The sequence below is a fragment of the Trachemys scripta genome, chromosome 13, assembly GCF_013100865.1.
Source record: "Trachemys scripta elegans isolate TJP31775 chromosome 13, CAS_Tse_1.0, whole genome shotgun sequence".
Lineage (NCBI taxonomy): Eukaryota > Metazoa > Chordata > Testudines > Emydidae > Trachemys > Trachemys scripta.
In genome coordinates, this window is record NC_048310.1 from 40,439,507 (window position 1) to 40,465,198 (window position 25,692).

The window sequence follows — 25,692 nt, forward strand, 5'->3', positions numbered from 1 at the left end:
ACAAGTGTAAGCAGAGTCAGTATGAGCTCTACCCTGACATCTGGTGGTGAATTATGGCGAGCGTGGAAAAGAACTCCAGGGGCTGATCTTGTTTGCATAGGCACACCCGCCTGCCTAGCCTGGGACAACAGCAACTCAAAGTGGTTACTTTGGCTGGTGTGGGATCCCCAGTTTCTCTGTTATTGGGGCAGGAAGAATAAAGTGTTGTTACCCTGATTCTGTGAATCAAGGCCAGTGGAACTGTTGTATGACAGAGGGACTCACCAGTAACTAAGTAGCACTCGCTAGACAAGGGGCATGGGTTACAAAACCCAGTAAATTGAGAGAGGTTGGGGACAGGGATGTGTACCTGATAGTATGGGTGCCCTTTAAGGGCCTGGAACACCAATTGCACTACCTTCTCTCCACTGTTAAATAGCAGAGCTAAGTTTGCTTCCAAACTAGTTTCTAGCTAGATGTTGCTAAGCTGAATTCACTTTGGGCCAATGGTGCACCAGCACTGGGGCTCCCCTACTACAAGCTGAAATCACTAAAGGAGCTTAAATTGCTGAGCTGAGATCAGTGAGTACTGTGTTAACTAGTGTGGGAGCCTGAAGAAATATTGCTAAGCAGCTGGCAGAGCTGTGCAGTTTGTGGGACGGTTGGAGCAGCCCACGGAATGGGGAGCAGAGCAGTTTGCGGGGACGGCTGGAGGAGAGGAGAGGCGCGGTGCGGCTGGTAGAACAGAGCCATTTGTGGTAAAGGCTGCAGCAGAACTCCACGGAGAGGAGTTCTATATAGGTGGGGCAGTTGGCCTCGGACCACGTAAGGTGCCCCTTAACACCCCGTGTGCCCCCCCATTTTCTGCCCAGGCTGGGGGAGGGTAAAACTCTGCAGATAAACTTTTGAACTCTGGGGCAGCACTGACCAGGAACAGAGACTTTGGGGTTGTTGGACTTTGGGGTGATTGGACTTAAGACCCTGAGGGGAAAAAGACACTGCCAAACTTACTTGGAAGTGGGTCTTTTGCTCATGGTTTGTGTTATGAATCCTGTTTGTGGTGTTTCCACAACATAATTCCACATTGTTTCCCTCCTTTATTAAAAGGCTTTTGCTACACTCAGACTCCGTGCTTGTGAGAGGGGAAGTATTGCCTCCTAGAGGCACCGGGGATGGTGGTATGTAATTGTCCCAGGTGACTGGGTGGTTGCTCGAGGCAGTTTTGCATTGCGTTATTGAAACGGAACCCCTAGATACTGAATCCGGCCCTTGTTGCTGCCAACTTAGAGGGGCAGAAGGGTTACACAAGCAAACCCAAAAACCCCCAAAACCATTTACAACCATTCCACGGGATAAATTTCAGCTGACAGAGCCTTCATAGAACTAAACAGAACAAACAAGAGACCCATTACAGGAATCTTAAATTCAAAGCATGATTTTACCAAGTGTGGTGTTTCTTGTATTTTACTTTCACTTTGATATACGTTCGGTGGGGAGGGAGAAATAGAAAATATGTCATTTACTTTGTTTTCCCACAAACTAGAGCTTAACTCTCTCTAGAGCTGTATGGACATATTAGTCAAATCATGTAGTAAAAAAGACTTTGAAATATTTTATTTTCAGTTCTGAAAAATTTTAACTAAGGAAACTCCAAGCATTTCTTCATAAAAATGTACCCTGTTACCCCAGCATTGACCATAACATTAAAAATACATACAGTAACTCCTCACTTAAAGTCGTCCCGGTTAATATTGTTTCGTTGCTGATCAGTTAGGGAAGATGCTAGTTTCAATTTGCGCAATGCTCCCTTCTAACGTTGTTTGGCAGCCACCTGCTTTGTCCACTGCTTGCAGGAAGAGCAGCCCGTTGCAGCTGGCTGGTGGGGGCTTGGAACCAGGGGTGGACCGGCAGCCCCCCATCAGCTCCCCACTCCCCTAAGTTCCCTGTGCAGCAGCCACCCAGCAGGCTAGCAATTGCAAGCAGTTCAGCTGCTCCACCCCCCACTGCCATGTGCTGCTCCTCCCCTCTGTCTTGGAGCTGCTCCCAGGAGCTGGGGGGGGCTAATGTCAGGGTGTCCCCCTCCCCTGCTCCTGCCCCCCCACTTACCCCTTCTCCATATAGAGCAGAGTAGGGACACAGACGAGGGAGAGAGCTTGCTGGCCACAGCTGCTGTCTCAACTTCCTGAGAGTGGGGTCAGCGTCCTTAAAGGGACAATTCGCAGCTCTCTCTCACTCACACGCACACACATATATCATATGTCTCTGTCGCTCTCTGCCATGCTGTCTTCCCTCCATTCGTACTGCCTTGTACAATGTGAGAGGCTACATGAACGTGTTAACCCTTGAGGGCTCAGCCAAGTGCTAGTTCATAATCTTTGTAACCAAAAAACCTATTACACTGGAGCTCTTTATTTCAAAATGATCCTTATGCTAAGCCCATCAACTCTAAAATAGTTGTAGTTTTTAGTAAAGAAAACAACTGTAAACAGACAGCCTTGGTGAGGTAGACAGCCATTACAAAGTTCACTTAGAAAATCAATATAGCGTTTTAGTTGGAATGTGCTCATTAAACACCCACCGCTCTCATGCAAATTATGATCGACTGAATAAAGCAAATACATATGCTTCTTTCTTTTTATGAAATGTAAAATCTGCTGTTAATTGCTTCTGTTATGTCCTATAAACTTTTCTCCTTAACTATTAAATGGAAGCTTTTCCAAAAGTTATTAGAGAGCCTCTTTCTTTGACTTGTATAACTTTCAATATTTATTCAGTAAAGGTTCACAGCAGTTAAATTACATTAACAAATATTATTAGCTACTATGTAAGCCAACTAAGTAAAATACTTATGTTGCAGGTAAAACAAATCATTGGGTGTTTACAAGAATATTTGGATATGCCCATTTTGAAACAAGCTTATCAAATATCCTGTAATTCTTAGTCAAATGAGAAAGGCTCAAAGTAGATTCTCCCCCCCCCCCACCCAAATACTCAAATTTGTTTAGTAAGCTAATTGTTTTCTAATATGGGTGAAAGTAAACATGAAGGAGATGAACCGTACCAAGTATGAGTTTACTGAGTCAAAGTAGTGTACATAGTTTCTTAGTTAAACCTGATTCTGTTTGCAAACCTGTCTTCCACACTTTTTAAACTACCTTTAAAATACAGTAGTAGCAAGAGAGCGTGTTGGAAATCATTCTAGTTTAAACATTAGTTCATGATTCTCCAAACAACAGAACTTTGGGGGGAGGGAGGGAGTATGTTTCCCAGGAAAGAAGACTGTTTGCTGATTTCCTAGCGGTCATATGTGTAAATAGAAAAACTGAATAGGAAAGGCAAGAAAGAAGAAATTGTTAGGATTTAAAATATCGCCCTCAGCAGAAATCACTTAACATTACTCCTATCAACAACTGAAAAAGCCAGAATAAAGGCAAGACCTTATAACAAAAAGATGAGATCACTATCCATGGTATTATCTCAGAAGATATAATAAATATTACTGCAATGTAATTGACTTTCAAAATATACCAATATTTTTGCACTTTATAAGGTGTTTTATAAACTAAATAATAAAATTCTGCTGTGTGTGTGTGTGTGTGTGTCAGAACAAAAACCAAAAGCTCAAAGAAGTACTGCAGGGTTTTATTTGTTTGTTAGTATTTTGTTACTAACTCTAGTTGTGATTGTTTATTGGGCATGTTCATGGAATACGAGTGGCAAAAGCAACTTGCGGTTTATAATATGTCATTCAGTCCTAGTCCCCATAGGCTCACAAGGACAGAGATTAGCTCAAGCCCGCCATTGGAGTTGGGGGGAGGGAAGGCATACCTTGTCCCCTGCACCATACTCCTTGCACATTCACCCTGGGGTAGCTCTAGGCAAAATCCTTTTTTGCTTATTTATCTTCAAATATGAGCTTGATACTGGGTGGGAGATAATTTTTGTTGTTGTTGTTGCAGGTGGGTGTTTCTCATTATTAACTTTGAAGAATTACCATCTTATGCTCCAGTCCTACAGCCCTCCTGAACTCTGTGCAGCTACAGGCGTCTGCCTTTGCCAGGCAGCTTGTGGGAGTGGGGCTGTACTTCTATACCTGCCAGATCAATATCTCTTTCAAATGTTGAATATTGCTGTGAAAAGAAATGTCTCAGCCCATGTAGCTACCGTGATAATTGCACCCTGTATGAAAGGATTTTTAAAAAGAAATATTGATATAATTTTAGAACATTTAAAATTTATGAATATTAATTGTCAGATACTGTCAGAAATGAATGAACATGTTGACCATGAAAATATGGATGTAGAATCAGAAGAGAATCTGGCCAGCAGAGAAATCTGGCAGATGGTAGATGAGGCTTCTGCAGCCAGTCAAGTGAGTTCAGCAAGAACTTTGCTGCTTTCACAGGGAATGTATGCAACCAGGAGGGCAAATGTCAGGGACACAATGTTCCCCTGTCTGTTATTTGCTTACTGGGAGGTTGTGGCACTTTGTGCCTGAAACCAGCATCCTGGAACCCCCATACTCACCCGTCATATAATTATGCTATGTTGTGTATGTACAAAGTATGCCTTGTGAGGCATCATTTTAAAAGGCTTGATCTGTTGAACATTAATGTCCTGTTAGATTGTATGTGCTATCACTGTATGGGAAGTTATGAAGTTTTGCTGTGTGTGTTAGTGGAATACGTTGTGCGGTTGGGAACACCCACGACCAGCTTTTCCGGTGCACAATGGAGCAGCCAGACACTGACGGTGGCCCATTAAGGGAATCCACACTCACAAGGGCTGCCCCAGGAACTGTATACAATGGAGATGTCTCACCAGAGAGAGCACGTAGACAATGGAGACTGCTTAACTCACGTCATAGCCAAGGCCCTACCAAATTCATGGCTGTGAAAAACGTGTCACAGACAGTGAAATCTGGTTTCCCCCATGAAATCTGGCCTTTTGTGTACTTTTCCCCTACACTATACAGATTTCACAGGGGAGACCAACATTTCTCAAACTGGGGGTCCCAACCCAAATGGGGGTCACAAGGTTATTGTAGGGGGGTCATGGTGTTGCCACCCTTCTGCGAGGCCTACAGAGTTGGATGACTGGAGAGTAGCAGCTGCTGGCCAGGCACCCAGCTCTGAGGGCAGTGCCCCTCAAGCAGGAGTACAGACGAAAGGGTGGCAATACCATATTATGCCATCCTTGCTTCTGCGCTGCTGCTGGACGTGGCACTGGCTTCAGAGCTGGGCTTCCAGCCAGCAGCCACCACTTTCCAGCTGCCCAGCTCTGAAGGCAGCGCCACCAGCAGCAGCAGCGCAGAAGTAAGGGTGGAAATACTGCGATCCTCCTACAATAACCCTGTGACTCCCCCTCCCCCCCAGGCCAACTCGCTTTTGGTCAGGACCCCTACAGTTACCACACTGTGAAATTTCTGATATCATTAAATTTATGATTTTAAAAATCCTATGACTGAAATTCCACAAAATGTGGTAGGGCCTAATCACAGCAAAAGGTCTTCCCCTCTTTTATACTTTCTTCCAGCTTGGTGGAAAGTGACATCATCATTTGGCCTCTTTCCCCACAACTCAACCCCTGGAAACACGTCTGGAGGACAAAGCCTGAACTGGGGAGATGGTCCCAGGCTGAAGAGACGTCCAGCCTGTGTATGGAAGAGCTGTGACCTGCTTGTATTATCGAACCGGGTGAGCCAGTACTTGATTTAAATCCTGGCTCGTTTCGAAAACGCAGATTGCAATGTTACTTTTATTTATTAGGTAACCAACTTTGATCTGGGCGCTTATCACTTGTAATCACTTAAACTGTTTTATATTTTACCTTAAACAGGGTGTTTTGGTTGAGGTGCTTGGGAAATCTGCTCCGTGTACAAAAGCTGGTGCACGTCCTCTCACACTGAGGCAGGGGCAGACTAGGTCATAAGCTTTCACTGGTCAGGCTTCTTACCAGGGCAAGACGGAACAGCTCTGGGGTGCAACGCTGGGGAGCTGGAGGAATTGGCTGGAGCCTCTATTGTTAGTTCGTGAGTGGCTAGGAGAAGCATTCATGTAACTCAGCTGGCTGTGTGAGTGCAGGATCTGGAGGGGTTTGCAGCTTCTCACAGCATCACCGTGTGAGAGGGCGCTCGGGTTGGTAAGCCAGAGGGCTCAGCGGTACCCCAGTTCCAGGTTGCACCCCAGGGAGAACCCATCACAGAGGTACCCCAAGAGTCCACAAGTTTTTCCCCATTTCATCTGCTGTATAGGAGAGACATCAGAGGTCCCCTTGATCACAGAAACTCCTGGGAGCGTGGCTCTGAGGCAGAGGGGAAGCTGGTGGCTGAATATGTGCAAAGGGCTGGGGAGGATTCACAACGTGTGGTGGGGATAGTGCAGCAAAACCTCCCCAAAAGCCAAGCAGCTCCAAAAGCACGGTCTGATCCCAACCCTTGGGAGTGGGGATTTGACGGGGGTGAGTCCCTAGAGTTCACAATGCAGAACGCAGGGAAGGGCCCATGGAGGTGGGAGGAAGGGTTCATGACCTTACCTTCAGCGTAAAAAGGCCCCGCACCAGGGCTGCACCTAGACTGTGCTAGAAACAGGTTCAGAACATATCACAGCCAAGAAGCCTTTGGAACCGTGACGTGCTGTGCAGGGCAGGATTCTCACAGCCCCTGGCCTTGGGAGCTGAATGCTACGGTGACACCTCCCCCTGGAGCACTGAGGGATGTGAAGAGTTAACCCTCACTGACAAGCAGATGTTCTGGCTGTGCTGCGAAGGGACTGGCTGGTATTTTCCAGCAGGCCAGGATCTGCCTCATGAAATGGTCCAAAGCTGGATCCTGCGGGATCGCAACCTGCCCTCGGCCTATCGCTCAACTGGGAAAGTGTAGGAGCAAACGCCTAAGGAGATCAAAAGGATCTTGGACATGGGGATAATTGCAGAGTCAGATGGTCCCTGTGTTTCTCCAGTTGTTATAAGTATTAGAGCGTTAGTAGCTCCTACCCTGAGGCCAGGGTTGAATCCCCAACCAATGCAGAGAAATCAAATTTCTGCACAGCTAGACCTGGGAATTTTTTGCTAACATTTCCTAGAACAGACAAAGCCTGAAAATGCAGAAGGGATTTTGCAAGAGAGAAATTAGAATTTGGCCAGGAATAATTCCCTGGGTCCTATGGAAAATTATTTCCAGTCTGAATAGCGTTTGTGTTATGGACAACGTTATCAGCACACTTGGCCTTATAAAAAGAAACCAGATTATTGAATGAAAACTGTTGAATGTATGTTATTCATTAAATGTGCAGTAACCATTTCAAAAGGAATCTAATCCCAAAATAGATTAGAACAGAGCCCTAGATGTATTTCCTCATACTCTGTATTGTTGAAGTAGCGTACGTTTATTACAAGAATTGGAATGGCCGACCTAGCCGGTGTTATGACAGGATAGTTTAGGTGTGTGCAACAAGAACTTGTGACACTCTATACTGGGTAGAAATGAACGTATGTAATGCTTTGCATGGCGTCTGGTAAGGCGGGGTTCTCAGGCCCTACCCAGCAGATGGACCAGAGGAGGCTAGCGTGAAATCAGAGCTTTGGCCAATCTGACCATCTTTCCTCATTAGACTGTAGTGACTTCCAGCTACTGCTCATCTCCAGATGAAATACCATACAACACTAGAGGCCTAAGATACACACACACCAGGAGAAGGAACAGATACAGATTTTATTTTGTACAACATAAAATAAACCCCATTTTTCCAACTGTGGCACATGAAAGAAAACCAACCCCTCCGATACAGTAAAAGTGCGCATAATACTGAAACCAAAGGGCAGGGGAGAGCAGGCTGCTTACAACAGAAGGAGAGGAACAGAACGCTTCAGATTAATCCTTTTATTAACAAAAAAAATAGTTTTAAGACAGTCGTGTGTCGAAGTAGCAAAGTACACAGAGGCTATGGGGAAGGCTGGCAAGCTGCTCTTCGGACTGGTTTATAGGAAGGGTGGGTGAAGACAGGGGTGGACCATGAGTCACCTTTACAGAGAGCCCGGCAGTGCCAGGCATCCGGCAGAGGACTGTAAATTCAGTAGGATACCACAGGACCCATAGGTGCACCACAGAGGAACCCTCCATTTCTCCAGTTGGTGTGAGCATTTGGGGCCCCAGTCCACCAGAGATGCACGTGAATAGCCCCACTGACTCGAATGGAGCCATGCAGCTGCAGGAACCTGCACATGTGCAGAAGGAATCCATGCAGAATTGGGCCCTTGGGTTGTCTTTCAAAGTTCCTCAGGACTGAACCATCCTGGACCAGCCCTGAATTGACAAACTTGCTCTCTGCAGCTCCCCGCACGTCAGGACTGCCCCGACTCTGAGTGCAGAGCGATTTCTGAACTGTTTTGATGGTGATGGAGATAAACTGGGACAGTCTCAGCTGAGTCCAAGCTGGTTCCGCTCGTCTCTGCTCCATGCTGGAAGGCACCAGTGCCCCTTGCCCATAGCCTCTGTGTAGTTTCCTCTATGTACAGTACAGTGGTATTTGTAGACAACGCACCCCACATTCCCATTTCCGCGGGGGTGGGTTGCAGCATGCTCATGCAGGTGTTTGTTGGCCAGGCTGCTAAGGAAAGAAGTGTTAGCAAGTCCTTGTAGCCGGGTGAACTCACGGAAAAATGGAATCACTCCTCCTCCGGCTGGGCAGTGTGCGCTTTGCAGGAGACCAAGCCGCCAGACTGGCTCTTGGATTCGAGACCACATGGTTGGTGGGGTGGCTCCTGTCACTCCTTGACTGTCAAGCCAGTCCCGCCTCTGCCCATCAGCCAGGAGGGAGACCAGCCCTTCCAAAGACAGCAACTGGATTTTTAACCAGGTGCTTCTCCCATCCCGTTGCACCAGCCAGCACCAAGAGCAGCAGCAGCTCCAGAAAAGGCGGCATCTGGCAGCATCTCTGCTCTCCCCAGGAGTGGCGTTTTTCAGCTAACCCCAGCACCTCGCTCAGACTGGTTTTTAACATGGCGGCAGGGAAACAATGAAGGAAGCAGCCAAGCCTGCCACTGAAAGCAGAGGACATGGACATCCTGGCATGGTTGGTGAACCCCAGACACAGCAGGGTCAGTGGGTGGAGTCCAGTGTGACAGACAGTATGTGATTCAAGGCACTCTGTTGCTCATGGTTTGTTTTTTATTTCTTAAAAAAAAAAAAAAAAAGATAGCGGAGAGTGGGCTTGCACTAAACCACTTCTCCCTCCCCTGGTTCCCAAGAAGAGAGCGGTGCAGAAAGAACACAGGTTTCACTGTCCTATCAAGCTCCCCAGCATGCAAGGACTTGCTGACTTTTGGTTTCCAATACACTATTACAAGCCTCAGAGGGTCACTACTATGGAGTTACTTCTTTTGGCCTGGATTATCCAAAATGACTGCTTGGCAAGCAGGTCATGTGATCGCATGACATCACAAGCAGACCTTTCGTTTTAAAAAAACAGCCTCAGACCTTCATCCACCTCACTTCTTTAGAGCCCTGTAGACTGAAAACGAGAGCCATCTGTCTGGCTGCTGTAATAGGCCCCAGGACATTCATTTCACAACTGCAGAAGAAACCTCAAAACGGGAGAGATTGCCATACAGAAAAGTCACAGATACCAAAAGAACCCCCTTTCCCCATCCTAATTTCTTTAAATAACTATTGCAAAAAGGAGACCTGGCCGCTCTGGGCCCTGTGTCTCCCAATACCACACAATCCAACGAGGATACAAACCGGAAGAAATTATTCTATTCAATACTGTTTGGCATGATTGCATTTTATTTAGTCCATCAAATACCTACCTGAAAACCCCACCAAGCAAGAAATAAGAATCCGTTCTCCTTCGATTTCACTAATACCTCTGAGAGCATTTCATAGCTGCAGGCTTTGCCCCCTAATGGAACACACCCCAGTTTGGACCAATCCCACCAAACAAACCTCTGTAGTTGGATGAGGTTATTTCACTCTCTCTTTGCATCCTACCACTAGGCCAGGAGCTCGCACTTGACTGTGTAAACCCCACGAAGGCAGAGGAGATGATAGTTCCCAGTGCAAAGCAGGGACTGGCTTAGGTTGGGTTCCAATCCAGTGGCATGGTCCAAGCCAAGCTAAAATGAATGCACAGGAAGGGCAGGACATCCCTATTGGGTGAGAAGAGTTAAGGGTGGCAGAGAGGTCTCAGCTTGCAAAAGGGAGTCTGTGAAAGTCAGCGGAAATGAGATACTCCTTCCAGTGGTTATAAGATTTCAGAGAAGCCTTTCCCGTTACCCTTAACTCAGCCTCCTGCCCAAAGGCAATTAGTCCATGGAGGAGTCAAATCCTAGAGGTCCTTCATGATTAAAAACTGGGCAAGCGCTTCAGGATTTGGGCTGTCTAGATTTAGTTTTTCATTTTTAAACACACTTCATTCACCCAAGTTCTAAGTGTTCTACAATTTGCTCTTTCATCTAGTAGCAGAAAGGAAATCCATTTTTTCCCCTTTATCTAGTGTGCAGAAGCACCCCCAGGCCAAACACTGTTGGGATCTCCATCAAGGACAGTCCCCTACCTTGATTCAGAGAGCTTTCAGCGGGTACCTTCCTGGCAAGTTCTCTACAAATCCATCCTCCCTGCTCCCCACCTCTCTCCTTTCAAGTCTTCCTTTGATGCCCACAGGCCAACTCTCACTAGCTGCCCCAGCTGTCTCTTTGCAGGGGAAAATTAGCATCTGGAATGCTGAGAAGCAGCCCACTAGAGAGAGGAGAGGCTCTGCCCGTAACATCAGCAGTGAGATCAGCGGTCTAACAGCTAGGACAATCCCTTCACCAAAGCCTGGCAACTTCCAGCTAAATGGCTAGTTGCTACCGCAGCTCAATTCAGAGGTGAGGATGAGCGGGGAAATTTACAATGAACCTGGAAAAGCAGGACCTTACCCAGCCGCGGGCCACCCTTCCCAGTCATCAGAACTTGCCTTTGCAAGAAGCCACGACTCTTACAAGGACAGTTTGTTGCAAGAACACGCTCTGGTGGAAGAGATAATGGAGGCAACATTTGCGGGGGAGGGACTGGGGTGGGGAGGTAGATTGTGGTTCTAGACTAGACTAGACTAGAGAATTCCCCCTTCCCTCTCCAAACCCAGGTGGGATTGGGATGGAGATGGGGAAGGGGTCTAAGCCACAGGTTCTGCAGACTTCTTAGCTGCCTTTGGCATGGCTTCTCTTCATTCGGTCCTATCAGTCAGTCCTAGAGCAAGACACAGCCCCTTCTCACGGGAGTAAAAAGGCAGACACCAGACTTTCAATGGAGGTTCCCCCTCCTCTCCGTTCCTCCCACTTATTGAGACTAGCTCCCAACCAGCGTTAACCACTGGTCAGTCTCAGAAGCTTCCAGTCTGCCAAGACCCTACATCAGAAGCACCCAGATGCTGCTTCTCCCTCTTGATGTTTCCAATGGCTTTAAAATCCTCTGCTCAGCAAGAACTCTTCTCAGCAGGCTCCATTCCTAATGGTTTGGACCCAGCTGGCTGTCAAAAAGCCAAGAACCGCCCCACACCCCTTCCTCTACTCCCCCATCCCCTCCCTTTGCCAAGCTGGAACTTTCCCAGTCACCGATTGTGCCCACACCCGAAAGGAACTGATTGTCTGGTCAGCATTTTGAACCAGATTGTACAAAATAAAGAGACACTGGAGCCTCCTCTGGGAGAGCGATTGCCAGGCTCCAAGAACGTTAAAAAAAGGAGACGTTCACCCGGGTGTTTCCAAGCTTCTTCCGGCTGGGCTCAGAATGGGGCGGCTCGTGTAAAGACCACCCCACTCCATTGGGTCAGCCAGGGCTGAAACTCACAGGCTAGTGTCATTCCACTGGGAGATTGGTCGAAACATGCAGCTTTGCCTTCGGCCTGTGGCCACGATTGGTTGGGCTTTGTTCTGAAGTTATGATTGGTTTTAAAAAAAGAGCAGCATTTGGTTTGACCATGAGGCGAACCGGGCTGGAAGCCTCCAACATAACCAGGGGCCGGTTTTCCTTGTAAATCCTTTTCATCCGAAACTTTTAAACAAAAAGAAGTTTCCTTTTCTCTCTAAACATGATTGGCCGGCAGAACCAAGTACCCCCACTTGGCCACTGGTCAGGTGGGGTCACAGACCGAACCCTGTAGCTCATTGTGATTGGTCGGGGATCTGTCACAGCGAGGCCAGCGACAGCGATCCGTCTCTTGAAACCTGATTCTGAAATAAAAGCTAGAGGACAGAGCCCAGAGCGTCAGTTGCCGCGGTAAACTTGGATCTTGCTGGTTTTCGCCAGCATGTCAATTATGTGCGCCTCAAAGTCCGCATCATGCACCCCGGTCTTCCGGAACTCCCCTGCATAGCGATTGTTCTCCCAGTAATGGTGCCAGTTGCCCCGGCTGTCTGCCCCGAATCCAAAGACATTCACCTGCAGCCAGAGAGGGGGAACAGCAATTACATCAAGAGCATCAGAGCTTGGCAGGTGGAGACGCTGCTTCTGGGCAGGAAGCAGCACAGGGCAGGAAGGTGCATTGTGGGTTTTTCTGCCTGCCTCTGACATCAGGCATTAGCCAAGGCTCCAGCCTGGGAAATCCTGCACTCTGGTATAACAGGGTACATTACAGCAGTCTGCTCAAGGAACCCTTTCTGCGCACCAATCTGGAGCCCAGGCATTAGGAGTCGTCATACTGAGATGGGTGCGGTCCATCGGACAGACAGAAGTTGATCCCACAACCCCGGATGTGCTAGGCAGGTCAAGAGCACGGCCTCATGCTCTAGTTTGGTGAGGAGTGGGCTGGAATTAAGATTGGGTCACAGTGTATGGGCACCAGCGTGTTACGTAACACTGGGGGGAGGGGAAGGAAGGTCTCTGGCCTGGGTCATGCAGGAGGTCGGACTAGATGATCACAATGACCCCGTCTGACGTGGGATCTCGGAAAGACAACTGTTTTTGGCTGTATTTTGCCTGAACGAAGAGATTCTAAGGGACGGCTGGGGAAAGGTACCAAGCGGCACAGTGGGCTTCAAATAAACCCCGTGAAGAAGCTACCCGAGTCCAAAGCACAAAGCAGAACCCTTAGCCCAGCCCAGCCTAGGATGCCCTGCCACCACTCCTGGCAAATCACCACCACTCCCAGAGAGAACCGACGCTTTTCCCAGAGTAAGAAACCTGCAAGGACTTGGATTGGCTTTTTCAGGCCATTTCAGCACGAGATGGATAGACAGTAGCAGCAAACTGCTGTCTAGGAGACAGTCGCCATTGGCAACCGTGGGCAGACTTCGGCAATGCTGTGCTCCCGTGCAGGAATGCTAGGCATGGTACCAGCTGCATGAAGCTGGCTAGGACTGAGTGTTACTGGCCAGTGCGTCTCTTGCCAGCGTGGTGAGGAGGCGAGTGCAGGGGAGGGCACGTCCCATGGAACCCCAGATCTCTGGCTCTGCCCTGGCGGCCTTACCAACCATTCCTGAACCCACCTCATCGCAAACATGAAGCGCGAAGAACAGCACTAGCATCCCCGTGGAGGGGTATCGCCCGTGGTGCTCGGTCCACCTGTCGTGAATGTATTTGAAGAAGGCTGGGTTGTAGATCTGCACCTGGAAGAAAGCCGAGGTCCAGAGGTCAGGCTGTGTAAATGCTCCCCGAAACTAAACACAGGGAGGGGAGAAGCACATGAACAAGTAGCTCAGGACTGTAGGCTGGTCTAGAACCTCCCTCCTCTAATGGTCAGAAACATTCTTCTAATTTGGGCATTGCAAAGTCAGTCCCACATTGCTTGGTTGTGCGGGAATCTGGTGCTCTCTCCCAGTACCGACCAGCTCCAGGCCACCCCCCTCATGGGGACACAACTGAATGCAAGATCAGCTGTGGGACCAGCAGAACATGGTGCGACCTTTGGAAGAAGGCAACCCCCGAACCACAAGAAGCGAAGAGTCTGAGAAGTTCACGGTACCCCTCGTCGGGAAGATACAGCAACGTTCACTGGCTTCTAGCTACCCCAGAGCCCCCGCAGCCTTGTCTGTGCTAGGGATGAAGCTGTTGGACAAAGACATTCATTTTCTAGCCAGGGCTGGAACAGTTGCCCACGCGCTCAGTGCTGAAGTGCCAAGGCAGAGTTAAAGGAAATGCTTCAGAGGGGACAGGAGTGGGGGTTTCTCTAGCCAGCGGATGCTGAGCAGGGTGTTCTGTAGCCCCCCTACAGTCAGGGCTGGCCTAGGAAAGGGAGCCTGGAGCCAGCCTTACCTTCTCCTTGTCCACGCGAAGGAAGGGCTTCACAGGCGCATACGTGCTGGAATAGCAGAGAGGCAGGTTATCTCCAAGGCCACCCAGCACTCCACAAGGCGTTATCATGAGAGGGGACACTCAGCAGGGGAGAGGTCGGTCACTTGCGGCCCGATTCAGGAGGGTCCTGCAGCCTGGTCCCACTGACATCAGGAGCAATGCTCAGCTTAAAGTACCATTCTGAATTGGGACTTTTGAAACAGGGGATCCAGGCCTGCCGAGGTCCCCTTCTGCCGGGTGGTGAGGGGGAACTGCCAATGCACTCCCCCCTCCCTGCCCAGCAGCTGGGGCCCGCTGGGGGGGGGGGGGAGAGAGAGACCCCCGCCCCTTTACAGATGGGGAAACAGAGGCCCGGAGAGATTACGCAATTCCCCCCCCCCCCGCCCCATTTCCTTTTATTTTCCCTGCATTTACCTTCCAGTCACCTTGGCAATGGCTTCTCATTCTAGTATTATGGGATAGTGTTAGAAGGAGGTGCCCTTCCGAATACTTAGGTACCTCAGGCAGTACCACACCTTTCCCCTGGAGGGCAGCAGTGGGGAGGCCCTCTGCAAGTGATCCCTTCCTTCCCTCCCTGCATTAGGAATGGCGCCAATTCATTCTGTGGGTAGAGCAGCGAGGGCGAGTTACCAGCCCGTGCGGGCATCTGCAGGGGGTGGCAGGCGGGTGTTACTGCAACACTCGCGAGCGCATGCTCTGCTCAGCATTAAACAAGCTTGACGGGGAGAGACAAGCCCATGGGTGGAAGAAGAGCTGCTCAGAGTCTCTCCAGGGCCCCGTTCGCACAGTAGGCGTTAAAGGACTGTCCAGTGGCCTGGTGCCCCAAATTAAGTAGGCAGATGCTGTAATTCTCTCCATGCCAGTCTGGCTCCCAGTCAAGCCACCGGCTCTCGCCCACTCCGCCCTCCTGCCTTCCTCTGGCGAACGCTACTAGCCCCGCAGATCTAAGTCCCCCGTTCCGAGCATGGAGCAGGGCCTGGCCAGCTTCGGATGCACTACGTCCTAGTAGCAAGTCTCCTCCCGCACCTCAAGGGGCTGCCACTTGGGGAGTGCCCTGGGCACTTCTGAATACCACAGAGAGCTGAACGAGAGCCTCATTTAGGGCCTGATCCTTTGCCCAAGGAATCCATAGCAACATTCACTACTGGCTTTCAGTGGTGCAGGATCGGACTCTGAGCAGAAGCCATCAGGAGATGGTGGCTTCTGTTCATTCCCAGACCTGCACTGGGAGCCAGCAGCCAATGGGGACAGGCTCTGTGTCCCCCGCGTGGCGCCAGAGGGGTTGGCACACAGCATCTCAGAGCTTGCCAGTCAAAGGCCAGGCAGGAGGACCGTTTCTTCCCGCAGCCTCGCCGGCTACTCACAATCTGATCTGCCCGGTCGACAGGGCACTCGTGATCCACAGCAGGTCCAGGGCTTTGAAGGGCACCAGCACGAAGCTGACGTTGGCAGGCAGGTTCTTGGCACTCTCTGGGTACATGAAGTGATGGGTGGTCCTGCCCCCGACGTCGGCTTCAAACCCCACCGTGGGGGCCTGGTTCATTCTGCAGAGAGAGCAACCGTCTCGTGACCGTCAGGTCATTTGCACAGAACAATTGGCTTGGTTAGACACATAGCTGAAGCAGGATTGCTGCCCTAGGTACACTGTGTATGTGCTTCGTAATCAATGCAAGGAACCCTTTCCATTCCCTCCCCCGCTGGTCAGTCTCCAGCCGCCGTGCTGCATTCATTGAGGGCTCTGCATTTATTTGAGGCTGTCTCCTCTTCTCTTTAAAGACTTTTTTTAAAGACATCCCAGCTATGGTCCTGCAGGGTTCAGAACTGCACCGTCCCGAGCCAGCACACCTCCACCTGCTCCGCTCAGGCGCACAGCCAGGGCCCGAGCTGCAGCCATGCCAAACACCCACAGCAGCCTTTGAACATCCCCGGGAGTTTGGGGAGCTGAGCAGCCAGCCCTTAGCTGTAGCTGTAACAGTGTCAGTGGGACAGACAGAAGCAGGACTGCAGCCCAGCAAACATGTACCCAACGCCGCACGGGAACGCTGCTTTTTAAAGCCATGGATTTCCACTTGGGGGCAGGGACTAGCTCACGGGCGGTGTTTGTACAGCACCTGGCCCAGAGGGACCCCAAACTCAGCAAGTTCTAGGAACAGGCCCTGCCAGACCGGACCAGGCCAGGGATCCATCCCAGTGGAGAGCAGCCTGTGCTAGATGCTTCAGTGGGATGAGCAAGAGACCCAGCCCCAGGGAACGCGTTTCCCAACTCCCAGTATTCCCCAGTGCAGACTGGCTCTACGGGCCAGGGGAAGTGACCCTGGGAATTTAAAATTCCCCACAAAGACTGGCTGAGTTCTAAATGAGGGCAGGGCAGGGAAGGCCTACAGAGCGATCTGAACCCTTGGGAAGATGGCCCCAGTCAAACAAAATGTGGTAAATACACCCAAATGCAAAGTTATACACCGAGGGCCAGGACTGCAAGGAAGCCAGATGGGAGACTGTGCCCTAGAAAGCAGTGACTGAAAGATTTAGGGGCCACATGAGCTCTCGTGTGATGCTGTGGCCAAGAAGGCTCGCATGATCCTTGGATGTACAAGCAGGGAAGTAGTGGGTTGGAGCAAGGTGGTGATTTTACCTCGGAACATGGCATTGATAGGACTGATACTGGAATCATGCGTCCAGTTCTTGGGTCCACGTTTTAAAAAGGATGTTGAAAAATGGCAGAGGATGCAGAAAAAGAGCTGGAGAAGACACCGTAGAGCGAGAGAGTTAGCTCTGTCTGTTCAGCTCGTCAAAAGGCCGATTGCAAGGTGACTAGATTAGCGTGCAGGTACCTTCACGGAGAGAACATCCCTGGTGCTAACAGGGTCTTTAATCAAGAGGAGAAAGACCGAACGAGAACCACTGGCTGGAAGCTGAAGCCAGACAGAAATTAGGCACAAATTGTTCCCAGTCAGGGTGACGAGCTGGTAGCAGTGGGTTCTCCATCTCTTGATGCCTTCAGATCAAGGCTGGATTCCTTTCAGGAAGATCTCATCAAAGTCAAGTTATGGGGTTTCATACAGGGCTATCTGGGTGCAATGTAATGGCCTGTGATCTAGCTGATCTAATGGTCCCTTCTGGCCGTCAATGCTATTAATATAGGAACTCAATGGCTCTTCCCATTAGCAGTCATGACGTCACGTTTTTCTTGTGACTTTGCTCTCTTCCACCATCCAGAGCTCCTTGCTGCACTGTACCACATCACCCGAAGTCCAAGCTGCATTTCACCACTATGTGGCAGCAGTGAAGCAGGAATTGGACACGGAGCCGGTTTCGGGAGAAGTCCCGGCTGCACGCATTTCTGGCCTGGCTTGCGGCCTCAGTAGTGAGCATCCTTTCCAGGGTGCAACTGTCCCCAAGTCACAGACCGATGGAACGTGACGAACCCTATAAATGTTCTATTACACACACACACACGACAGGAAACACCCCAATTACAGGTGCCTGTGCAGCCTCCCGCTAGCCCCTGGTGCTGCTGCCTGGCGATGCAGGCTTTAATGACACGACCGCTTTCCGTGCAGCAGGCCTGGCTCATTTTGTGCCCAGGACGGGGCAGTGCTCAGATAATGAACAGCTATGGACAGTTCTGACTGCGATCCACAGGCCAGTAACCACTGCCCCCCAAACAAACAGTGCCAGAGGCTGCTGGCACGGTGACAGGGGTTAGCACGGACCCCTGATCGAGCCATTGCGGGGGACACACAGGCCGGCCTGGAGAACGTTCTCCGTGAGCTTCCCTGAGGCTGGGCGATTAGAGACAGGGCAGCAATAGAGGAGTTTGTCAGCGTCAGGAGCTGGTTTCTGGAGCAACGTCCTAACGGAAGGATCGATACAATTCCGCTGGGGCAGTCAGACTGCAGCGAAGGTGGAGCTGGACCAATTCCTGCCTCCTGCAGCAGCTGCTGCATTCGGCTCCGGCCCCGCTCTCGGCTAGCTATGTATGGGCAGGGCCCTACCAAATTCACGGTCCATTTTGGTCAATTTCACGGCTGTAGGATTTTTTTTAAAAAATCATAAGTTTCATGATTTCAGCTATTTAAAATCTAAAATGTCACGGGGTTGTAGCTGTAGGAGTCCTGACCCAAAAAGGAGTTGTGGGGGGATCACAAGGTTATTGTTGGGGGGGGGGGGACTGCTACCCTTACTTCTGCGCTGCTGCTGACGGGGGTGCTGCCTTCAGAGCTGGGCAGCCACAGAGCAGCAGCTGTTAGCCTGGCGCCAGCTCTGAAAGCAGCACCCAACAGCCGCCGCCCTGCGGCCGCCCAGCTCTGAAGGCAGCGCAGAAGTAAGGGTGGCAATACCACCCCCCCCCAAAATAACCTTGCAACCCCCCTGCAACTGCCGTTTGGCTCAGGACCCCCAATTTGAGAAAGGCTGGTCTCCCCCGTGAAATCGGTATAGTATCAGATAAAAGCAACAAGAGACCAGGTTTCCCGGGGGAGAGCAGATTTCATGGTCTGCGATGCGTTTTTCATGGCTGGGAACTTGGTAGGACCCTACGTACGGGGCAGGAAGAACAGTTTGATTTTCAGACCCCAAGCTGAGCTGGCAGTTCGAGCGAGTTTTGTTCCAGCGTAGGTGAGCGAACAGCGTCTGCAAGTCAGAGGGAAAGCAAACAGCAGCCAGGCATTTCTACAGCACCTTCCATCCCAAAGGCTCCTGGGGACTCCACGAACCTTTACACGTGCGGCGCAGCGCCACTCAGAGGCAGCTGCCACAGGACAGAGCATGCCGGGCTGGCAACAACCTGCCTAAGAGCGGGTAGAGCAATGCACACAGCGAGGGCTGATTCTGGTCAGTGAGGCTGGGTAAGCCTCTGCACGGAGGCAGATCGATGGGACGTTATCCAGGCCGACTCTCCGCTGCAAGACTGGGCTGGCATTTGGGGGAGAGGCACATTCCTGATCACAGCCCTACTTCAGAAGTTATTCCCAGAAAATGACACTGCACAATCTCAGTGCCTAGCACCCGACGCTTGCTGCAGAGGAGCCTGGAGGCACAGGGGTGGCCTCCCACGTGATCCAAGGAGCCCGGATTGGTCTCAAAGCCCTCACCTGGGTTCGGATACTTTTGGAGCCATAATTCCCCATGGCTGCGAAGCGCCAGTGTTTTTGAGAACCCTGAGTCAGCATTAACTTAGACAGGGACCTCTCCCTGCAGCTGAATGTTCCCAGCCCCACTCAGAGTCAGGGCGACATCTTCTCCTGCCCCCCACTTCCCTGGCAGAGCAGCAACTCCACGTGGGAAGCCGGTCCCCAAGGGCCTCCCTCCTGCATATAGGAGACCCCAGCCCAAATATACCCTCCCTGATCCAGTGCAGTCCCAGGGCCCCCAGAATCCAGCCTCTGCACAAACACAACCCTCTGCGTGCCAGCAACCACAGGGCCCGGATTTATGGACTCCTGTGTCGGAGGGTGAGCTCCAGCAGGCAGAGGACAAAGCCAGGAGGAGCGATCACAGCGGTAAGACAGCAAAGGCAACCGGGCTGCATCCAGATGAACCGCTGGCCAGCTTACGACAAGTGGGCGTTCCTCCTGCTAGCTGCGAAGGGAAGCGGGGAGGAGAGTCTATGACAGGGCCAGTGATGCGGCCCTAGCTACGCCATGGTGCGGAGCCAGGCCTGGCCAGGGAAGGGGTTGGGGAAAGGGCGCGGGGAAGGAAGGAGGGTGTCGAGGTGTCTGACAAGGGCAGGGGAACAGCCAGACATTCTAGCTACTGCTCAGGGTCATCTAGTGACCAGCACAAGGACACTGATGAAAACGGACAGCGAGTGGCTGATCCACCTGGACCATTCCACCAAAGCTCTTGGTAAGAGGCCTTCGGGCTTCCCGAGAGGGGAAACCAGCATGCAGAGGGGGGTGCGCAGCAGTGGGGTCTTCAAAAGGGTCCAACTGACTTAGGAACACCAGCTCCACCAGGACTTGTGCTCCCCAGGTGATTCAGAAGATCTGAACCCATCCCCCAGAGAGTCAAAGGGCTCTTGGGCCTGTGTGGGCAATTGCACCCGGCCGTTCTGATTTTTGGAGCAAAGAGCGTGGATCAGAGAGCAGAGCTGTCTCAGGTGGCAGCTGGGCTGGGAAGCGAAGGCCGGATGGAAGGAAGGTCCTCCCAGCAGGGCTAAACACCCTGGAGGCCAAAACACCCAACCCCTGTCTACCCCGCAGCCCCCACCAGTGCTGCCACGCACAGCAAGTGAGGGATCCCTGGTCCCTCTAGTGCAGAAATGGGCATTGCGGCGGGGAATCAAGAAGGAAGGAGGTGGGAGACCTCACCATGAAGGTGGATGAGCCAGTCCCAGATCAGCCAGCGGCCTCCTGCACCGCCCTGGCCAGGGGATCTCCGCCTGTGATTTCGGCACTCAGCTCAGCTTGGCGTGGATCTCGAACCCTGGACGCGTCTCTACTGGTGATCCTGAACATTGCAAGTAGCCGACTCTTTCCTCCCTGCGCCTGCACTGTGCCACCAAAGCATGCTGGGAAACCTGCCTTCCCACCCCACCCCACTGGGGGCGGCCATGGGGAAGCTGGGTACACAGAGATTTTATCGTTCCACTGTTTCAATGATCGGAAACAGAAAGGTCTTTAAAAGAATGGAGAAGGTTTGTTCCTCCCACCACCGCCATTTACTAACCAAGGCCTGAGTCCTTGGCTTGAGCCTCCCAGTTGGGCTGACAGCGAGGAGCAGCCGCCTTCCCTTGGAGCTGCTGGGCTCGGGACTCAGCCCTGGCCCCACACCTGGGCTTGTGGAGCTGGCGTTTCCCAGGTTGTGACCCTGGGCTGACAGCTGCTGGACGCGGCTCTCTCCGTCATGCTGAGACCCCCGGCTCGGGCCTGCAGCCACGCTACAGAACAGGGCTTGGACCAAATCACAGCAGGACTCGGGCTCTGACTCACCTCCTGGCACGCTCCTATGGCCTGTGATTCGTGTGTGGATGGAAGGGGCTGTGGGCTCAAACCTGAGTCACAGCCCAGGCTCAGTGTGCAGTGTAGACATACCCAGGGAGGCTGCGACCTGACGCTGCATGTGCTAAACACGGCAGCTGCCTCTCTGCACACCCCACTCCCTGCTTTCCAGGGCAGGTCCCAGCCTGGCTGTCCTGTGTTCGTCACAGACAGCCGCTCCCCAGGGACACGACAGCTCTTCCCCTGCCCAGCAGCCACTTCCTCGAGACTGGAGTTAATGAAACGAGAAGCCCCGGCCTGGGGAGGGCGGCGGAGACAGGACCCAGCCTGCACAGAGCCAGGCCCGAGAGAGGTGCCGCCCTCTGAGGACTTGGAGGGGCGGGAAGCTGCTCTGAAATGCAGGCAAGAGCAGCACGTGCGGACAAAGCGCTTTCACCTACTTTGCTCAGACATGATCCAACGCGAAAGCCGTCCCGGCGCTCAGATTGTGCCTCCGTCCGCAGCTTGCCGCCCCACGGGAGCCAGCCGCACCCCCTCCCCAGCGGCGCCGGCCACCCACCTCATGATGAAGTTGTGCCCGTCGATCTCTCGCCCGTAGCCAGAGCCGCGCAGGTTGCCCGAGTTGCCCACCACAGCGCAGCGCCGGCACTTCCTGGGGTCGCGGGAGCCGTAGGGATTCTCACCCGGCACGATCTGGAAGAGCTTGCCCAGGACTTCATTAGTGTTGTGGGACTTGAACTGGGGCTGCAGCATCTGCAGAGACACACCAGGGCCAGTGAGACGTCAGGTTTCTATAGCACCCATCTCCATGGCACCCAGCCCCAGCCACCCACCTGGGCTAGACAGTCCTGCTGCCAGGCACTGCTCAGACTGCGCCCATCGGCCTCCGACTGGCAGCCGCTCCTGGGGCACTGGGCAAAGGAGGAGATGGGGCCGGCCTTACCAGCAAGCTCCTGTGGGCACGGGAGCAGCATGAACAACGCTCCTGGGACAGGACCGGAGACCCACAGTGGTGGGGGGGGGGGAAAATCGGAGGAGAAAGGAAGGGGCAAGATGTTAAAGCAGGGCTGGGCAAACTTTTTGGCCCAAGGGCCACATCTGGGAATAGAAATTGTATGGCAGGCCATGAACGCTCACAAATTGGGGTTGGGGTGCAGGCTCTGGTTGGGGGTGTGGGCTCCAGGGTGGGGCCAGAAATGAGGAGTTCAGGGTGCAGGAGGGGGCTCTGGACTGGGGCTGGAGCCGAGAGGTTTGGGGTGCAGAAGGGGGCTCCGGGCTGGAATCGAGGGGTTCAGAGGGCAGGAGGGGGAATCAGGTCTGGGGCAGAGGGTTGGGCCGCGGGGGGAGGCTCAGGGGTGCAGGTTCCAGGCAGCGCTTAACCCAAGTGACTCCTGAAAGTAGCGGCATGTCCCTTCTCTGGCTCCTACACAGAGGCACGTCCAGGCAGCTCTGCACGCTGCCCTGTCCACAGGCACCACCCCTGCAGCCAAGGCTGGCTCCAGGCACCAGCTGAGCAAGCAGGTGCTTGGGGCGGCCAATGGAGAGGGGCGGCACGTCCAGCTCTTCAGCAGCAATTCGGCGATGGGTCCCTCGCTCCCTCTCGGAGTGAAGGACCTGCCGCCGAAGAATGAAGTGGCGGCGGTAGAGCTGCCGCCGAAGTGCTGCAGATCACAATCGCGGCTTTTTTTTTTTTTTTTTTCTTTTTGCTGCTTGGGGTGGCAAAAATCCTGGAGCTGGCCCTGCCTGCAGCTCCCATTGGCTGTGGTTCCTGGCCAATGGGAGTTGCGAGGGCAGCGCTTGGGATGGGGGCAGTGTGCAGAGTGGAGCCCCCTGGCTACCCCTACGCGTAGGAGCCAGAGGGGGGACATGCCACTGTTTCCGGGAGCCGAGTGGAGCGGCCCCCACCCCTGCTCCCTGGCTGGAGCACCAGAGTGGGGCAAGCCCCAGATCCTGCTCCCCAGCGGGAGCTTGAGGGCCAGATCCAGCCCGCGGGCCGTAGTTTGCCCACCCCTGTGTTAAAGGAACAGCGACACATTTTCAGTCTGGGCCCAAGACTTCTGCCCCGCCCCGCAACCCCTGTGCCTTTAAAGACAAGGTCAAACGTGCAAGATCTTGGGATGGTTTGATCCCATGAGTGGCTCACCAGTCTGAAACACAGCTTCAGCATTAGGTGGGCTTTGCTGCAGCCCCCAGGGCACACACCAAAAATAGCCCCTAGGGGATTACTCACACTGCCTGGGTCCAACCCCCGGCTGGATAACAAGCCGAAGCAGTTGGCACACGACTGCCACACATCAGCCACTGCTCCTCCCACTCAGCGTCTCTCTCGCAATTGGGGAAGCCAGCGTGAGCTGGGCCTGGCTGAGATGATGCCCGATGTGCAGCTCGGGTCTCTTAAATGCTTTGAACGGACTGCAAGACTTTGCATTTAAGCGGAATCCTTTTGAGACAAAAGCGTCTCGGAGAACCAGCAGCATCAGGTTTCAAATTCTTTGCATTTTTAACTATGCGGTTTCCTTCCCTGTGTCATTTACATTTTGGCCTGGTAACGCGGGAAGGCGGGGTGTGGTTTTGTCGAGTTTGTCTTCTGAAGATGGAGCTTACGACCAGGATGGTATTCTAGGGGTGTCTGTGACCCTTCCAGACCATATTCTTATGTTTGAAAGCTCTTTGTTCGGCACCATTAAACAGCAACCCAGAACTGACAGACTGGATCACACCCAGACCCCATCTAATCCACGTTCCATCTCCAGCAATTGCAGGGACCCCGGGGTGGGCAGCCATGGGATAATCTGCCCCCCCCCCCCCCCATGAGCTCTCCTCCTGGTCTCTAAGCCCATCGTCTTGCAGTTTTGTCCCCGCTGGGACAGCAGAACTGACCTAATGAAGTCACCCCCCTTTCCAGTGCACTGCCCTGCCAGACTCTTTCACACTGGTGTGACAGCAGGCTGGTTTGCCAGCACTGCAGGGGAAGTTGTAATGAAACCCATCGCCAGCCAGACGGAAGAGCGTCGAGAAGGACGGTTCACATAGTGCTGTCAGCCTGCCTGGCGCTTCGGAGACAAGTGAGACGATGAGGGACCCAATTCTCACTCACACTCCGCTCACTTCCTTATTCTTGAGTTACATCCGCACACGAGTGGACGCGGGCCCACGCTGCTTAAAAATACAATCACTCTGGAGGGCAGGAGGGTCTAATGGACAGGGCACCAGGCTTGGACTCTGCAGATCTGGGGTCAGCTCCCTGGCTCTGCCACAGACTCCCTGGCTGACCCTGGCCAAGTCTCTTATTTCTCCCCGTGCCACTGGTTTCCAGCTATAAAATGGGGATCGCGCTTTACTGGGGTGTTAAGGAGGAACTCAGTGTTTGTGGGGCTCGGGTACTGCAGGGATGCGAGTCCTCACAGGTCCCAGCCAGTGATTTCAGTCCACGTTGCCCTGAGAGCATCTCGTATGAAGCACCTGCCTTGTTCTGCCCAGCAGCCGAACGCAGCAGGCTACAGAACGGGGGGCGGAAGGGCAGCTTGGTGCGGAGAGCCAGAGTGCTGGCTCCGAGACCCCCCACAGGGCAGCGGTGAAACATGCGGTTGTGCCGGCCGATGGCTCCAAGCCCAACCTCTCCCATCCCTGCAGAGGGACGCTCTCCCGAGCTCCCACCCATCGGCCTGGCCCAAGAGCATCGTCGGCTTTTATAACAGCCACTGAAGACCCCCCGGATGGTAACAGTTTGCAGGACCAGCTAGGTCATACGGGAGCCAGTGACTGCAGTGGAGCAGCTCCCGATTCCCATCCCCCCACCCCAGTGTGAGAACTGTCTCTAGGAGTAACACTGCATCAGGGCAATCGTCAATATTTAAAGCGCCCGATGCTCCTGCTCCCATGGCTAGATTCTGCTGGGCGAATAACCATCCCGAGGCACTCTCCGTTCACAGGAGACACGGGCTGGAGTGAAGAGGGTCAGTGCTAACCGAAATTTCCAAGGAACCATCCAGCCGTGCCAGGGCAAGTGAGGAGGACTCTATTGTCCAGGGGATTAGGGCACTCGCCTTGGATGCGGGACACCAAGGTGAGTAATTTAGACAGAGTGGGATAGCCTGAGAAAGCTCCAGCCCAGAATAGACCAGTGGCCAGGGCTCCCTGCTGCAGTGGGGAAGAGCCAACCTCAAAGCCCTTCTCCACATCAGGCAGTGGGGGGGGGGGCACATGAACCCAGATCCCCCCTCCCTGATGAGTATCCTTCCCACGGGGCTAAAGCTCACCACCCCAGCCGTTTTGGGACTTGCTTGCTGTTGGCAAAATGCCTGAAAGTTGAAACTAAAATGCGGGGGTCAAAGGAAACATTTCGCCAAAGGAGACGTTCCAGCTTCTCCCGTCTGGTGGAAGCGATTCAGGGAACTCGGCAGGAATTCAGCAATACTTTGGGTCAGCCCCATATGTCCTTTTTCAGCAAACAAACCATTCAGCTGAAAAACATCACCCAGCCCTACCCGTTCGCCAACCGCA

General features: G+C 52.6%; 1 protein-coding gene across 4 annotated transcripts in view; it reads right to left on the reverse strand.

Moving 5' to 3' along the window:
* Positions 1-7,669: 7,669 nt before the first annotated feature.
* ST3GAL2 (ST3 beta-galactoside alpha-2,3-sialyltransferase 2) overlaps positions 7,670-25,692 on the reverse strand; it is an 89,747-nt gene continuing 71,724 nt past the window's right edge. For all 4 annotated transcript variants that reach the window (XM_034788129.1, XM_034788131.1, XM_034788130.1 and 1 more), the window contains 5 exons: positions 21,749-21,942; positions 15,613-15,792; positions 14,210-14,255; positions 13,444-13,563; positions 7,670-12,397 (listed from right to left, as the gene is read on the reverse strand). In XM_034788129.1, the coding sequence (XP_034644020.1) occupies positions 12,224-12,397; positions 13,444-13,563; positions 14,210-14,255; positions 15,613-15,792; positions 21,749-21,942 (714 nt within the window). In that variant the 3' untranslated portion in view covers positions 7,670-12,223. The remainder of the gene's footprint in view (positions 12,398-13,443; positions 13,564-14,209; positions 14,256-15,612; positions 15,793-21,748; positions 21,943-25,692) is intronic.